The 17,809-nt window shown below is 49.7% G+C and overlaps 1 protein-coding gene across 1 annotated transcript in view; it reads right to left on the bottom strand.

Moving 5' to 3' along the window:
- SCARA5 (scavenger receptor class A member 5) overlaps positions 1-17,809 on the bottom strand; it is a 134,575-nt gene that overhangs the window by 46,770 nt on the left and 69,996 nt on the right. Inside the window, exon 4 of the mRNA XM_027549047.1 lies at positions 8,938-9,612. Within this exon, the coding sequence (XP_027404848.1) occupies positions 8,938-9,612 (675 nt within the window). The remainder of the gene's footprint in view (positions 1-8,937; positions 9,613-17,809) is intronic.

Raw genomic sequence — 17,809 nt, 5'->3', positions numbered from 1 at the left:
TCAGTCCTTCCAATGAACACCCAGGACTGATCTCCTTTAGGGTGGACTGGTTTGATCTCCCTGCTGTCCAAGGGACTCTCAAGAGTCTTCTCCAACACCACAGTTCAAAAGCATCAATTCTTCGATGCTCAGCCTTCTTTACAGTCCAACTCTCACACCCGTACATGACTACTGAAAACCTAACTCAGGATCTGACTACTCAGGACCTGACTTGATGTCATGTTCTCCGGAAGCCAGGCTGACAATCTGGAGCTTGCTTGGACTCCTCCCTTTCCTCTGCCCCACCCCCTTCACGGCTCTCATCCAGGTGATTCCCGAGGCTTGTCTCTCCCTCCTTCCTTCCTGTCTCCTTCATAGGGGTGGAGCCCTTTCTGGCTCCAGCTTCTCTCAATGACCCACTGTTGCTGTCCAATTGATCCCATCAAAATCAGGTGAACTCAGAGCCCTCGGAAGCCCCTCACACTACGACGAGCAGCCCTCTCTGTTGGAGACTCCTGCAAATCATTCCCAACCTGACCCCTTCTGCAAACTCACAGTCTGATGCTTCTCGATACAAACTCTCCTCCACCTCAGCCAAAGCTTTCTCCTCATGGTGTCCCCAAATACTAGCCAAGTCCTTTCCCTTCTCAGAGGCCCGTCGCTCTCAGCTCTGAAGCTCACCTTCACACTCACCCCTCTGATCTCAGAGGGCACCAGGGCGGAACCCCCACATCTCAGAGCTGGGAGGAGCCACGAGCATCACTGTGCACAGATTCCCCAGGGAAGCATCCAAGACTGGACAGGCCACCCTGTATCCACGTGCCTGTCACTGTCACTCCTCTCAGACTGTGGTCCCCAAGGAGAAGAGGCCTACCTGTGGGGCTAGAGCCCCGCTCTCCATGGCCCTGGGCCCCACACAGCATCCAGCACATGAGTGAGATTCAAGGAATGACTTCTGGGGAGTCATGGAAGCTGCTATATGGTGTAAGCCATCCCAGTGGTCCCTGCATGAGCATTGTTTTTAATTTTATTGTAGTATAGTTGATTTATAATGCTGTGCTAGTTTCTTCTATTTAGCAAAGTGACTCAGTTATATATCTATAATATTTTTATATTTACAATATGCCGACAAAGTCTGTCTAGTCAAAACTATGGTTTTTCCAGTGGTCATATATGGATGTGAGAGTTGGACTATAAAGAAGGCTGAACACTGACAGGATCAATCAGACAGCAACAGTGGGAAAGAGAGAGAAGCTGGAGCCAGGAAGGGAGGCCGGGAGGACCCCGATGAGGGAGGCAGTGAGGAAGGAGGGAGAGACAAGCCTCGGGAATCACCTGGATGAGAGCCGTGAAGGGGGTTGGGGCAGAGGAAAGGGAGGAGTCCAAGCAAGCTCCAGATTGTCAGCCTGGCTTCCGGAGAACATGACATCAAGTCAGGTCCTGAGTAGTCAGATCCTGAGTTAGGTTTTCAGTAGTCATGTACGGGTCTGAGAGTTGGACTGTAAAGAAAGCTGAGCATTGAAGAATCGATGCTTTTGAACTGTGGTGTTGGAGAAGACTCTTGAGAGTCCCTTGGACCGCAAGGAGATCAAACCAGTCCATCCTAAAGGAAATCAGTCCTGAATATTCACTGGAAGGACAGATGCTGAAGTTGAAACTCCAACACTTTGGCCACCTGATGCGAAGAACTGACTCATTGGAAAAGACCCTGATGCTGGGAAAGACTGAAGGCAGGAGGAGATGGGGACGACAGAGGGAGAGATGGTTGGATGGCATCACTGACTCAATGGACATGAGTTTGAGCAAGCTCTGGAAGATAGTGAAGGACAGGGAAGCCTGGCGTGCTGCAGTTCATGGGGTCACAGTCGGACACAACTTAGTGACTGACCTGAACTGATATATTTCATACTTTCCATTACAGTTTACCACAGGATACTGAATATAGTTCCTGTGCTACAGAGTAGGCCCATGCTGTTTATCCATTCTATACCTAATACTTCTCATCTGCTAATCCCAAACTCCCAATCCATCCCTCCCTGCCTCCCCCTCCCCCGGGCAACCACAAGTCTGTCCTCTGTATCTCCGAGTCTGTTTCTGTTTCATAGACATGTTGATCCGTGTCATACTTCAGATTCCACATGTAAGTGACATCATATGATATTTGTCTTTCTCTGTCTGATTTACTTAGTATGATCATCTCTAGGCCCATTCATGTTCCTGCAAATGCATTTTTTCCTTTTCTTTGAGTAACATTCGGATGAGTTTTAAGATTCTCACCATCTACGCCATCTCATCTTTTCTATCACTGGAGCAGGTCGGAAAAGAGGTAAGCTGGGACAGGAGGAGCAGAGTCCACTTCTCCTCAATCATAGGAACAGACCAGAGTCCCTCACTGTGCTTCTGGCCTGGTGTCAACATTCTTCTCCCAGCTCCTGCCACAGAGGACAGGGGAAGTGGGAGCAGAGCAGTCCCATGCCTAGGTCCCTGTCTGTCCACCGGTCTAGCCCACCCCCCAGCGCAATTCCGCACTCACCCGACTGCCCTGAGCCGCTTCAGCTGGAAGCATCTCCAGCTCAGAACAAAGGATTTGGGGACTGGGGAGAAGGCCTTCCCCTGGTGGCACAGATGGTAAAGAATCCGCCTGCAAGGTGGGAGACCTGGGTTTGATCCCTGGGTCGGGAAGATCCCATGGAGGAGGATACGGCTACCCACTCCAGTATTCTTGCCTGGACAACCCCATGGACAGAGAAGACTGGCAGGCGACAGTTCACGGGGTCACGAAGAGTCGGACACAACTGAGCGACTGAGCACGCACGCACACTGGGCAGAAACACCAGGATTCTTCTGAGGATCAGCCATCAGGAAGGGAAAGACAATTCATTCTCCCTTCCCGGATCCTGGAATGAGAGATGCAGTGGGGGACCCGTGGGTGCTGGAATCTAGACAATGACCTGCCAAGAACAAATGTTCACTGATAGCTGATGCGGCAGGCCTGAAGCCAGCGAAACAGTGACCCGAGACTGTAATGTAAACACTCCAGCAGAAGTATGCTAATCCCAGGCCGGCTGCTGGAGGTGGGGTCCCGCAAGTAATGGCTCTGCTTCCACTTCCCTGATGTCACTGGGGCTCCGGATTCTCGTCACTGACGTTTACACTGACATTTTACACTGTCGTGAGCTCTCGAGCCTCATTTCGTGCACCCTCTCTGGGGCCCCAAGTATATGCACCAGGCTGTGGCCAGCCTGCAAAGCCAGCTTTCCCCAGAGCCTCAGGCAAAGGGGCAGTGGGCAAGGCTGGGTGCAACCAATGACTTCCACAGCATGCATTCCCCTCCTGTCCCAGCAGGACCTCACCTCACCTGTGCTCTGACTGTTCCAGTGAAACAGAGATGATGAGACAGTGACAGTGTGAACGAGGAGAAGCTTAAAGCTCATTCAAGGGACTTCCCTGGTGGTCCAGTGGTTAAGAATCCGCCTGCCAACGCAGGGGACATGCATTCAATCCCTGGTCTGGGAACAAAGATCCCACATGTCACAGGGCAGCTAAGCTCGTGTGTCACAACTACTGAAGCCCCTGCACCCTAGAACCTGTGCTCCAAACAAGAGAAGCCACATGAGAAACTCACCCACTGCGACTAGAGAAAGACTGCACACAGCAACGAAGAGCCTACAGAAGACGCAGGGTAGCCAAAAATAAATAAATTCTTAAAAAAAAAAAGAAAGCTCATTCAAATATTATCTGCACACTCCATTCCCCTCCCAGCAGAGTTGGATGTGGAAGGTGAAACAATGGAGCCCCCTGCCACTCGCTGTGAGGGGAGGTGGAGACACAGTCCCTACATATGAATATTTGTTGAATGGGACTCTCTACTAGATGGTCTATTTTTTTCCTTGAAAAAGCAGCCCTCAGATAAGTATGCTTTGCCAACTGCTTTCATGAATTGAGAGATGAATTTTCTAGCCCAGCAGGGCCACTGGCTGGGGATTTGATGTCAGCAGGTCATTTCTCTGCTCTGAGCTTCCAGGGCCTTAACTACAAAAGGAGGGATGGGCTAGTTGATTTCAGAGCCCATCTGTCACTCTAACCTTCTGGGAGTCTACGAACATCCATGTAGTGAACAGAGCCTACTGCAGCTGAACACGTGGCTGCAGAGTCTTGCCATCAGGCCCCTGCTCACACACTACCCCTCCTGGGAGCCTCCCCTCTCTGGTTAGCTTTCCTTCTCCTGGAACACCTCGCCTGCCTGATCATCTAGGTTCTCTGCTTCTTTCAGCACCGCAGAGAGATTTCAACAGACCTGATCAGTGCTGAGAACGCAAAGCAGGAAACAGAGAGCACCACGGTGAATGTACACAAAAGACAAGCCAGAGGCAAAACCCGTAGAAAACTGTGGAACAAAGTGAGAGAATGCAACCATTTGGGGTCATGCTCAAGAATAACATAAACAAGTTCATATATATAAAAATATACACAGTGGAGCATTTGTGGATTCTGAGCCAGGAAAAGGCAGAGTGGGAGGGTGTGCGGTGTGTGTCTGTGTTTAAAGACTGAGTGGAACTGAACAAAACTAGTCAACAAAAGCCACTCAGACCACAATATACAAATTCAGCAAAGCTTATCTGCTAAAAATCCCTTATCCAAAAGCCAGGGTAGAGTTTTGTGTTGTTGCAGTTACATGGTAATTATATTCCGCTATGCCAAAGGGAACTCTCTTTAATCACACCATTTGGGTCCCCAGCAACTTCCCCAGCAACCATGAGAGAGGGAGGAGGGACAGGGAGACACAGCACAGTGGAGGTCCTGGGAGGGGCAGGGGCCGAATGGTGCTCATCTCTGAAGAGCCAGCAGCCCATCAAGAATGCAGAGCTTGGGATGTCCCCTGTGGCTCAGCGGTAAAGAATCCTCCTACCAATTCAGGGGGTTTGATCCCTGGTCCAGGGAGATTCCACATGCCACGGGGCAACTAAGCCCTCATGCTGCAACTACTGAGCCGTGCTCTAGAGCCCGTGCTCCGAAACTAGAGAAGTCACCACAGTAAGTCCATGCACCACAACTGGACAAAGCCCGGTGCAGCAACGAAGACCCAGCACAGCCCAAAGTAAATAAATAAATACGAATTTTAAAAAGATGTGAAGCTTGAAGACTACAAGGCAGTCCTGGGCAGAACTCAGAGGAAATTTCGGTATAAAGGAAGCAAGGGTGGAACTTAGTTTCAGAACCAAAGAAAGACCGCTCGGAGGATTCCACTGGAAGAACCATGGCGAATGGGTGATCTGGAGCTGTTTTAGCTTGAGCCAAAAGGAGAGTGGGCTCAGAAACTAAGAATGTGAAATGCTCGATAAGGCCAAGGAGGCTGCACCAGCAAGAAGCACGGGGACATCATCTGTGGACCGGAAGAGGAAGGGAGGGGGAGTGCCTGGTGGAAAAGTGTTCCCTTGAAAGTGTTACTCGCTCAGTTGTGTCCGACTCTTTGGAACCCCATGGACTGTAGCCTGCCAGGCTTCTCTGTCCATGGGATTCTCCAGGCAAGAATACTAGAGTGGATTGCCATTCCCTTCTTCAGGGGATCTTCCTGACCCAGGGATAGAACCTGGGTCTCCTGCATCGGAGGCAGAATCTTTACCATCTGAGCCGCGGGAAAGCCCAACAGGAGTGACTACCTCCCAATATAGGGATAGACCTGAGGGACCACTCTCTCTTCTGTCTTCATGGCTCCTAGCCAGTCTCTCTCCGCCCTGGAAAGTACCATACTTAGTGACAAAAACATGCTTTTTTTGAGCCAGAAAGACCCACTTTGAACCTTGGCTTTGTCACTTTGTTACTTGCCAATTGTAATAAACATTGGGAAATTCATCAGTTTCTCAACTATAAAATGGGTTCAGGGACTTCCCTGGGAGTCTAGTGGTTAGGACTCTGCGCTTCCACTGCAGGGGGCTCAGGTTCAATCCCTGTTTGGGGAACTAAGATCTCACATGCCACGTGGCATGGCCAAAAAAAAAAAAAAGATAAAATGGGTTCAGTAACACCATTTTTGTAGGATGTGAGGATTAGCAATCGTTAATGTCCATGTAGAAAATTAAAGTTGACAAAATGTCTGTTCACCTGTAGGTTCACTGTAGGTTATGATTCAGCGTCGCTGCTATTACTAAGTACTGACCAGATTGGGGTGGTGCTTCCCACGTGGTGCTAGTGGTAAAGAACCTGCCTGCCAATGCAGGAGGCATAACCCAACGTGGGTTCGATCCCTAGGTCGGGAAGATCCCTGGAGGAGGACACGGTAACCCACTCCAGTATTCTTGCCTGGAAAATCCCATGGACATAGGAGCCTGGCAGGCTACAGTCCATGGGGTCGCAAAGAGTTGGATACAACTGAAAACAACTTAGCATGCAGACTGGGGAGGTCAAGGAAACAAGAAGCTGAGACCCCAGGTGTGTGGATTTGGAAGAAGACACACTGCCTCCTGTTCTTTGATTTCTGAAACGTGAAACCCAAAGTCACCCAAGAAAGAAAACCAGTCGTCTGATGACATGGGCTCTCCATGGGATTCTCCAGACAAGAATACTGAAGTGGGTTGCCATTTCCTTCTCCAGGGGATCTTCCCAACCTAGGGATCAAACCCAGGTCTCCTGCATTGCAGGCAGATTCTCTACCATCTGAGCGAGCCACTAGGAAAGCCATGCAAATTATACCTTACTAAAGCTGTTGAAAACAAAAGCCCTAGGTTGGATCATTTCTAATTGTGTGGCCTGGAGTAAGCCAGGTACTTCCTCCTGGAGCCTCAGCTGCTTCTCTGCAGAAATCCTATTGGCTCTCCAGTGAACCCTGCCTTCAAAGAAGCTCACAGCTGGTGATGGGGACCCACTTTAAAACCAAATGATGTTTTATTATTATAAACCGGACTTGGAAAGTATTATAAGTAGAAGTCTTCATCATGACTACTTTCTGCTCTGATAAATACAGAATCTCAGAGGAGGGAGACTTCAGTGAACTAGAGAGGCCAGTGGGGTCCTGGAGGAGGTGGGTCTGAGTGAGATGGGAAGGAGCAGTGGGGTCTGGATGAGGAGGAAGAAGAAGAGGGCTTTGCAGTGGGAGGAATGGCTGGATGAAAGCCAAGGGAGTGGGCAAGGAGGGGTGTGTCTCCAGGGCAGGGACAAGACATGTCCCACTGGACTGGATGCTTCACACAGGGCAGAGGGTGCAAGCTGGCTGTCTGCGGACCATACAGGAACCACAGATATGTAGTATTTGGCCCACGGAGTTAAACAATTAAAAAATTTCTAGAACATTCCATGTTTCTGGTTTCTCTGGAAAAAATGGGAAGACCTTGTCTATGTCGAGGCCAAAACGGGCCAGACCTGTCATAACCCTTACTATTCCCCTGACACCAAAGTCACTTTATGCATTGACATTGCTCGACTGGCCCCTGCAGAGTGAACCCTGGTACAGGGGACCAGGTGGAGGAGAAGGTAGGAAAGACAGGCTGGGGACAGGGATGCAATGGAAAGCACATCGTCTCTGCAATCAGAAAAGCTGGGGTTCGAATCCTGGCCCATCACCTCCCAGACTGCCACTGTGAGCAGTTTCCTGAATCTCATGATTGTTTTTAAAAGACATTCTATGAGTTACACTTGGCCTGGTACCCAACAGAGCTGGTGTTCAAAGTGGTATTATCATTGTCCACTGTCAGCCTAAGGACTTTTGGTGCACCTGACAGACTCCGGGGCAGTCATGGCAGGTTCTGAGCAGCGGGTCGTGCAGGGAAAGTACATTTCACTAACTGTGCCTCTGACAATGATGTGCAGGGTGGACACCAGTGGGAAGGAATTGGGGAGAGGTGAGTAGGGGTGCAGTCAGTCAGGTTTGCAAGAGAGGGAGGTTGGCTGTAAAGATGCTGATGTTTGTGGACCTGGAGCAATAGGCCAAATGGAGGCCTGCACATTTTTGCCATTATATGTAAGAGTGAAAACTGAAGCTAACACACTGTTAAAGAAAATAAAATATGTTCTTCTACCTGGATGAACTATGGCTTTATAACAGCCTGGAAGAGCAGGTTCAAATTTGGAATTCTCCCACTTTTTGTAGCTCCACCTGTGTATGGTCAGGCCACCCAAGATGGCTGTTCTCTTGCTCTCTGTCCATCCCCCACCTGACCAATGCCTGCTTCACCCACACCTACTCACATCATTGACCTTCCTACATACTTGCCTTGGGCCCTAGCTAGTGACAGTTTATCAAAGGGGAGGTGAGGGGCGTGCCCCTATGCTGGTTTCCCTGGTAACCAATGAGCCCACCCCACATCAAATCCCCCTATAACTGGCAATCTCCCCTTCCCCCAGGAGCAAAGACCACGGCCAGGACCTGCCAGATGTCTGCCACACACAGTGGGGAGTCGCTGCAGAACCTTGCTTCAGACTTGTCAGCTCCCCTTTCCGGTGAACCATCCATGTTCCTGTTGCTGACTCCAGGCTCTCTCTTTGGTCTTGAAGCTGGCCAAGTGCAGGCCTTGTAGATGTCGGGGATGCAACCCAACACAATGGAAGCACCAGGACACTGGGGGAGCACCCCTACCCCCAGTTTGAGCCCTGCTTTCCTCCCCAACCCCAAACTCTTGGAGGCTCTGGCTGGTACATCCAAGGCTCTGACCACCCAGGGCCCCGGGAGCCACCCTTGGCCATTCTCATGGCTCGGGGTGTGAACAGAGTGTGTGCTGTCTTGGGGGAGGAGCGGGGTGGCAGGGAGGACCTTTATCCTGTGCAGGCCTGGAAATGCACATAATCCGTTTGGATGGGACACTCCAGGGTCTTTGAGGGCGAGACTTAATAAAGGAGGTGTGGGCTTGGGGAGGGAGTGGGACTCCCAGGCCTAGGGGAGTCGTGTGCATCATGTGGGAAGAAGTGCTGAGCGGTAAGGGCCCTCGCAGTCCCCGAGGGCCCGGTGCGTGGCGGAAAGGGGAATACCTTTGGCCAGGGTAATGTTGCGCAGCGCGATGGAGTGCTCCCAATCCTTGAGGCGTAGGTCCTCGGTGACACCGTTGAGCACGGCCAGCTCCTGCTTGAGCTGCAGCTCCAAGCCCCGGTGCGCCAGGCGCAAGCGGCGCGCGTCCTCGCTGGCGTTGCTCACCAGCACGCGCAGGTCTCGCAGCCGCGTGCCCTGCAGGGCCACGTCGTAGGATAGGCTGAGGTTGAGGCCGCGCAGCGCGCCGCCCACGTCCGCCAGCTCGTCGCTCAGGGCGCCCACCCGGCGCGCCAGCCCGTCCAGCAGGCCGGCGTGGCGCCGCAGCAGCAGCTGGCTGCGGTTGCTGTCCACCTGCAGCTGGTAGAGCTCCAGCTGCGCCGCGTCGCTCTGCTGGGCCGCGCGCTCCCGCAGCAAGACCACCGCCTGCTCGCTCTGCGCCGCCTGGGCCTGTAGCCCCCACAGCGCCCCCTCCAGGCGCTGCACCGCGCCCGCCAGCGCCAGCAGCGAGTCCGACTGGTTCTGCAGCGCGTCGTGCGCCTTCCACACCTGCTCGCTCAGCTCCCCTTGCAGCGGGGCCTGCAGCAGCCGCAGCTGCAAGTCCCGGAAGCTCTCGTTCAGCCGGTTCACGTTCCGAGTCAGCGCCTTCAGGTCGTCCGGGGAGCTCCGGGGCCTGGACACTGCGGAGATGGAGGAGAAGGAGGAGGTGGAGAGATGAGACGGCTGCGGAGATCCTCCGCCAACCCCCGCCCCGGCAGGAGACGCTCAACGAGAGGAAGGAAAAGGAGAAGTGGCTAAGGCTGAGCGCCTTAACACATCCCCTAAACGGTGTTCAGCCAGTGTGGTCCCCAAACACGTCTGCCCGTGAGAATCACCTGGCCAGGGATCCCACCTGTAGAAATTGTGATCGGATGGGTCTGGGAGGTGACCCGGGCTTTGGAATTTAAAAAAGAGCCCAGGGTAGTTATAAGATGCGGTTGAGTTTGGGAACCCCTGGACTCATCTATGGGCTTCCCAGGTGGCGAAAGGTAAAGAACCCGCCTGCCAATTCAGGAGACATAAAAGATGCAGGTTCCATCCCTGAGTTGGGAAGATCCCCAGGAGAAGGGCCTGGCGACCCACTACAGTATTCTAGCCTGGAGAATTCCATGGACAGAGGAACCTGGCGGGCTACAGTCCATGGGATCACAAAGAGTCCAACAGGACTGAATCGACTTAGCCTTTATGCACGCACGCACGCATTCACGCACAGACTTATCTATGGATGAGGTTGATCCGTAGGAACCGGTCTCTCTCTCTCTCTCTCTTTTTTTTTTTTTGTATTTTGGAAAGGATCAGGCATCAGCAGTTCCACGAGGCTTACCCTCCAATATTGTGTGTCATCCTCTCCACTTTAGAAGGGAGGTACCCTTATCCCCTGGAGAAGGAAATGGCAATTCGTTCCAGTATTCTTGCCTGGGAAATCTCATGGACAGAGGAGACTGGCAGGCTACACAGTCCATGGGGTTGCAAAGAGTCGGACACGACTGAGCAACTAAAGAGCAGCAAAGGACCCTTTTTTACCCCTCTTTACGGCTAAAGCTGTTACTTTTGCCTCAGACAGCACAGCAAGTAAGACATGGAGACAGGATTCCAACCCAGAGGGCTTGCTTGCTCTGGAACCCAGATGCTGCCCTCCAAGTCTGCTCTGGAACTGCCTAAAGGGACCATGCCAGCAGCAGACTCAGCCAGGCTCCGGGCAGCGCTGGTAATTCCCACTCCCCAGTTCGGGATCCCATTCCCTTTAGGCTAGAGGAGATGCTTTTTACCATACCTTCCCTTCTCTGGGGCTTCCCAGATGGCGCTAGTGGTAAAGAACCCGTATGCCAGTGCAGGAGACATAAGAGACTCAGGTTTGATCCCTGGGTGGAGAATATCCCCTGGAGGAGGGCATGGCAACCCACTCAGTATTCTTGCCTGGGCCCATGAACAGAGGAGCCGGGCAGGCTACAGTCCATGAGGTTGCAAAGAGTCAGACACAACTGAGTGAATTAGCACATGTGCATTTCCCTCCTCAGACAACCACCTCAATGGTCTTCCACCCTTTTCTCTTGAAAAAGAGGTTTCCTTTTCTTGATTATAAGCAGCTAGTTCACAATATGAAGGGGAGGGGCGTGCCTCTGAGTCATTATCATCTAGCATCGGGTGTCTCCTGCATGCTCATGGAGCACTTAGGGACACAGCAAACCCTGGTACATCCTGGGATGTCTAGGAATGCTGGTCTGTTTGCTGTGCACTGTCCACACCTTTGTCTCCCTCTCTGATCTACACACCAGAAAGATGGAAACTAGTAGTGGGGGTGGGGCAGAGTAGGAGGTGGAGGCGAAGGAGGCACAGAGGGAATTCTGCCTTGGAAATCTTGGGATGGAGAGAGCTGGGGAATCTGGTACACAGCTTGTTCAAGTGATGAGGGGATCCATATACACTAGCTCTTTCCTGAACCTCAAGCTGGGACTGAGGAAGGTGGTTTTGTGGGTGCTGGAGCTGATGCTTCTGCCAGTGCACAGCATTTATGGTGGCTGCCCTGGAGGATGTAAGTCATCTCAGATTACATTCAGAGGCTCACAGCATTAGAGGAGCATTTGAGCCCCACTTCAAATTCTCCCTTGAGACTTCCCTGGCAATCCAGTGCTACCACTGCAGGGGGCAGGGTTCGACCCCTGGTCTGGGAACTAAGATCCTGCATCCCACATGGCACACCCAGAAACAAAAAAATGACAATAGTCAACAAAATTAAAGTGTTCACTCAGCACTTTAATCTCCAAGAAAAGCATATGCCCAACCTCTGCTTAAAGCCATTCTCTCCACTTTCAGTTAGTTCTAAGTGCTGGAATGTTCTGTATTCTGTTCAGACTTGAAATTTGCCTCCCTGTACTCTCTAACCACTGATTTTGCCCTCTGAGGTCACAGAAAGCAAGTGAATTTTACTTTTCCCACAAGACAGCTCTTCAGAATCTCAAAGACAGTGATCACATCCTGGCTATGTAACAATGCTTCTGGTTAAAGTCAGCAGTTCCTTCATCAGCTGTCTCCTGACTAGCTTCTGAGCGTCCATACCGCCTGGCTAACCTCTTCTGCACATAACAGGGTGTCAACATCCCCTTACAGGGTGGGGCTTGATCTAAATTTGTTTCTTTCCACGGTGTATAAAGACTGGGCGAAGTTTGGAAGAGGGGTCTTCAACTTCATTCTGGGCAGAAGACTCTCTACTATGGCCCAAACTGAGTTTTTCAGACTTGCATCATTGATTTTGAGTCTAGGCAGTCTTTGGTAAAAAGTTTCCCCATTTTACAGATAAAGAGACTGAAACCATGAGCATATTTATGATCTGCCTAACGGCATGCTTCCTGACTCCTGGTCCAGCGGTTCCCTTCATGCCCCACTACTCTGAAAAGTTAGTCAAAGAGTCGTCAAGGGATTTCCCTGGAAAGGTCCAGTGGTTAAGAATCCACTTTTCAATTCAAGTGACATGAGTTCGACCCCTGGTCAGGGAACTGAGATCCCACATGCTGAAGAGCAACTAAGCCCGAGCCACAACTAGAAAGCCCGTGCGCCACAATGAAATATTCCGCCTGCTGCAAATAACGCCTTACGCAGCCAAATAAAGAAATCTTTTTTAAAAAGAGTTGTCAATAGAAGTAAAGGTTCTGGGGAAATGAATCCATGATGCAATCACAACCCAAGCAACCACAGGAACTGTCTGCCTAAGAAGTCATCGCAGGCCAGGGCCTGATTGTGTTTGTCTGATATTCGACCAGACTGATTGACAAGTATTTGAGACAGGGCGGTTGGAAACCAGAAAGCCTGATATTCTAGTGTCAGTCTGTGCTCTGGATGCTCTGAGATTCAGAAACACCGCAGCTCATCAGAAGGAGTAAACACTAGGTTTGTCGATTCTGGTTTTAACGTTGGGATTGCGAATGACTAAGAGGAACAGTGCAAGTACTTGATTTTAATGCTCATTAGCTCAGGCCTGTCAGAGGCAACCCCGTGAAGGAGGCAGTTTCCCTTAAAGCCACTCTCCGCCAGCTCCCACCAGCACCTCCCTCCCTCCCTCTGCAGGTGGTCCCTGTGCCCTGGGAGGCCACCCGCCTTGCCCATCAGCCCCCAGCTTTCAGATCTGAGACCCTGTCTCTCTCAGAAAACTGGACTGAAACTTGCCCATATGGTGAAGGTTGACAATCAGCTACCCCTTCCTAGAGAGTCCATCTGAGTCTTTGATCATTTTTCATTGCACAACCAATTTTAACATAAACTGAAAGGAAAGAAAGAAAAAATTCTTCCACCATCTCACAACCTCCAACAAAGAACACTGGTTTCCTTTCCATTTTCTTCTAGTTCCATCCAAATGCATACCCAGTCTTTACAATTCAATTCCTGTGCTTTTTAAATTTGTGAATGATTATTTCACACTTTCCCCATCTGTCCTTTATAATTATCCTTCTGATGGCTGCCTAAGAGCCCATCAGGGAGATGCCTGGTAGTTTACCCACTCTCAATCATCGAAAACAAGTGCAGAAAGGTCCCTCCTTCTCTTGAATTTTTTCCTGCCAATAAATTCCTAGAAGCTGGATTAGTAGAGCCACAGTTATAGACATTTTTATAACTCTTAAAAATTCCAACCAAATCACAAAAAGAAAAGAAAAAAATTCTAGCCAAATCACTTCCCATAAGTTATACCTATTTGTAATTACATTATAGGCTTTCCAGGTGGTGCTAGTGGTAAAGAACCCAGCTGCCAATACCGGAGACATAAGAGACTCAGGTTCGATCCCTGGGTTGGGAAGATCGCCTGGAGGAGGAAATGCCAACCCACTCCAGTGTTCTTGCCTGGAAAATCTTACGGACAGAAGAGCCTCGTAGGCTACAGTCCATGGGGTCACAAAGAGTCGGACATGACTGAAGCGACTTAGCACACACATGTACATTATAGATTTTTAAATGTGCCAGTTTCAATAAAACCTCAATGCACTGAGTATTACAATTTTCATATGGTTAATGTCACAGATCGGAGAAGGCAATGGCACCCCACTCCAGTACTCTTGCCTGGAAAATCCCATGAAGTGACTTCTAAGTCGCTTCAGTCGTGTCCGACTCTGTGCGACCCCATAGACGGCAGCCCACCAGGCTCCCCCGTCCCTGGGATTCTCCAGGCAAGAACACTGGAGTGGGTTGCCATTGCCGTCTCCAGTGCATGAAAGTGAAAAGTGAAAGTGAAGTCGGTCAGTCGTGTCCAACTCTTCCAGACCCCATGGACTGCAGCCCACCAGGCTCCTCCGCCCATAGGATTTCCCAGGCAAGAGTACTGGAGTCGGTTGCCATTGCCTTCTCCAGATACAAAATGGTAGCCTGTTATTTTATGTTAGTATATTTGCATTTTAGAAGTGACTTTCTCAAGGCAATGCATTACCTACCTATCTTTACAATTTGATTTCTGGGTTTTTTAATTTAATGAATTAGCTCAAATGAATGATATGGGTATTTTAGGTACTCAGTCTAATCAGAACGAAATTATTTGAAAGAGTAAATACTCTTTGGGCATCCAGTCGTGCTGTAGAAGCCCAGAGCAGCCTCCCTCTTTTGGGATCACTTACCCACCCCAGAAATGAATTCTCTCCTTCCAGCAGTCACAGTGTGTTCTCAGCTCACACTACCCCACCCCCTCTTACCCCCACTTAATCCCTTCCAGATGTTTGCTGTCCTCAACAGGGAACAATTCTTCCTTGAGTGTGACTCTCTTAATTCATGTTTATGCAAACAGTTCATTTATCTCTCTGCCTGCTGTATTTACTTTTAATTGCTCTAACTATTCTTTAGCTTTCATACTTTCACAAAGGGGAAGATAAATTGTAGAGTAACAATAATTACTGGCATTTCCCAAGTCCTCACTCTGTGCCAGACATGTTCTAAGTACTTCCCATATTAATGCATTTAATTCCATAATAAGCCTATAAGTGTTGTTATGATCTTCATATTCCAAATGAGGAAACTGAGGCACACAGAGGTCGAGTAACTCACAAGGTCACATAGTTGGTAGACAGAGGAGACTGACTTTAGATTCAGGTCATTGGGGTTCAGAGCTCCCATTGTGACACCATCAATCCTGAATATTCATTGGAAGGACTGATGCTGAAGCTGAAATTCCAATACTTTGGCCACCTGATTCAAAGAACTGATTCATTGGAAAAGACCCTGATGCTGGAAAACACTGAGGGAAAGAGGAGAAGGGGACAACAGAGGATGAGATGGTTGGATGGCATCACCGACTCAATGGACGTGTAAACTCCGGGAGTTGGTGATGGACAGGAAGGCCTGGCGTGTTGCAGTCCGTGGGGTCACAAAGAGTGAGACACGACTGAGCGACTGAACTGAACTGAAAGGGTGGAAAGCACAGAATAAACTTTTCATTTATTTTATTACTTATTTATTTATTTATTTTTGGCCACATCACGTGGCATGCAGGATCTTATTTTTTCCCAGCTACGGATCTAAACTACACCTCCTGCAGTGCAAACATGGAGTCTTCACCACCAGGGAAGTCCCTAGAATACACTTTTTAACAGAGACGCACAAATAGGGAATAAGCTTTAAAGGTAGTGAGTTCCCCATCATAAACCCAGGTGGGAGTTAGGCTGCTTGGCAGGAATCATGGATTCTAATTCAGATTCTGATTCAGTACTAATTGCTGAATCCTAATGAATGTGTTCATGTACACTTTGTAATAATGTTTGATTGATGGATGAATATCTGTCAGGCCACACCCTGGGCTAGGTGAGTCACACAAACACATTTCCTGCAGTCTTCCCACCCAGACCCCAGCCCTGAGCTGGCTCCCTGTTTCATAATCATCTTTTATGTTCATTAAAAAATGATCATATGCTGGTGAAGTCAAGATGCTCCAGACTGACCAGAGAGGCTGTGTTCCCCAAACACATCAGACACACCCACTGTGCCAGCAGAGCAGGGGAGGTGCCTGTGAGCTGGAGGAAGAAAAGCAAAGTGTTCTGTTTGAGGTTTGGCGACCTAAGCCTTGAGCACTTGTGTTAATAATCCTTTATCTTTGTATAAAGTTTCACACTCATTATCTCCCTTAATTTAAAATATAATTCATCTTGGGAGGTAGGCAGTGCTGCAAGTATTCCTAATATCCTCAAAGGGTAAAAAAGAGGCTCAGAGAAGGCCAGAGATGCCAGAGCATAAATAAGGATGGATTGGGGTCATCTGTCCCATTATCCAGTCTTCTGTCCTCCATACCTGCTGCAGGGGTGGTCAGCCCCATACTGAACTCCAAAAGTCTACTTGGGGGAGCAGGCTAGGAGATGACATTTCTTAAGCACCTACCACATGCTGAAGCTGAAGCTCTAATACTTTGGCCACCTGATGCAAAGAGCCGACTCCTTGGAAAAGACCCTGATGCTGGGAAAGACGGAGGGCAAGAGGAGAAGGGGGCAACAGAGGAAGAGATTGTTGGATGGCATCACCGACTCAACGGACATGAGTTTGAGCAAATTCCAGAAGATGGTGAAGGACAGTGCTGTAGACTGTGGGGTCACAAAGAGTTGGATACAACTTAGCGATTGAACAAAAATATGCCAAACACAGCTTTAGTCTCTTGTTAGGAGTGACTTCGTTTCATCTTCCCAGCACACTTGTGAAGTAGGAATTCTGCCTGTGTTCAGATGAAGGAGCTTGAGAAGGTAGGAAAGAGTGAAAGGAAGCTCAAGATGCTTGGTTTATGAAGGCCCTGCTGGCCCCACCCTTACACAAAACAAACAACAGAAAGTATCTCTCCCCCTTTTTTCCAGGCCACCTGAGCAGAAGTCCTGCATCAGCCTTAGAAGTGAGAGGGACTTGTTAGTGGTTTGGGTGTCAGGGGGTGCGGGGCATGGAGAACTGGCATCCTAGTCTGATGGAAAAGGCCGGTGGAGGAAGGGAGCAGATTCTAGAATGCAGTCAGGGGCCATAGAACTGTGTGGTCCTTCCAAGCCTACAGGCAGATGGTATCACCATATCACAGATCAAAAATTGAAACTCAAGCGACGCAGTGACCATCTGTGAGTAGGAGCTGGACCTGCCTGGCTGTTCCACTGTCCCATGCAGCCATCCTGGCCTTGTCCTCATTTAGGCTCATGATGCTGATGGGAGGAAGGTGGGTGTCAGAATTCACAGAGCGTCACATTAAAGGGTGTCCCGGGTGTCTCAATGGTAAAAGAATCCGCCTGCCAATGCAGGAGACAAAGGAGATGAAGGTTCGATCCCTGGGTCGGGAAAATCCCCGGGAGAAGGAAATGGTAACCCACTCCAGTATTCTTGCCTAGAGAATCCCATGGACAGAGGAGCCTGGTGGGTCCCTGGGGTCGCAAAGAGTCGGACACAACTGAGCACGCATGCAGACACATTGAGGGAAGAGTTGGGAAAGGATGGGGCTGAAATGAAACTGCAAGTCAGGCACCTCAATTTAAGCACCAAGAAAGAGACAAGAAAGGAGGCTTTCTTTCAGGAGGTCCGTAACACCCGGCTGGATTTCCTGAGATCTAGATACATGTGACTTTAATAGAAAATTCATTTAAAACTGGACCATAATGCTCATTCCAAATTGCATAAAAGGTTATTGGTAGATCTTTAGCACTTAAAGTGATGCACATTTTCACTAGGGCTCCCCAGTTTCCAAGAGGTAGGAGAAAACCAGGGCCAGCCTTGTGGTGTGTGACAAGGCCCCACATGCAAAAGGGCCCCATGCTTGGGGCTTACTGCCCTGCTCTCACTCTCTGGAAATTTTGGATTATTTTATTTTTGAATGTGTGTTTTGCAAATGAAGGGCAGAGGCAGGGGAAATGA

The sequence above is a fragment of the Bos indicus x Bos taurus genome, chromosome 8 (genome assembly GCF_003369695.1).
Source record: "Bos indicus x Bos taurus breed Angus x Brahman F1 hybrid chromosome 8, Bos_hybrid_MaternalHap_v2.0, whole genome shotgun sequence".
Classification (NCBI taxonomy): Eukaryota; Metazoa; Chordata; class Mammalia; order Artiodactyla; family Bovidae; genus Bos; species Bos indicus x Bos taurus.
This window is presented reverse-complemented; position numbering and strand designations above follow the sequence as displayed.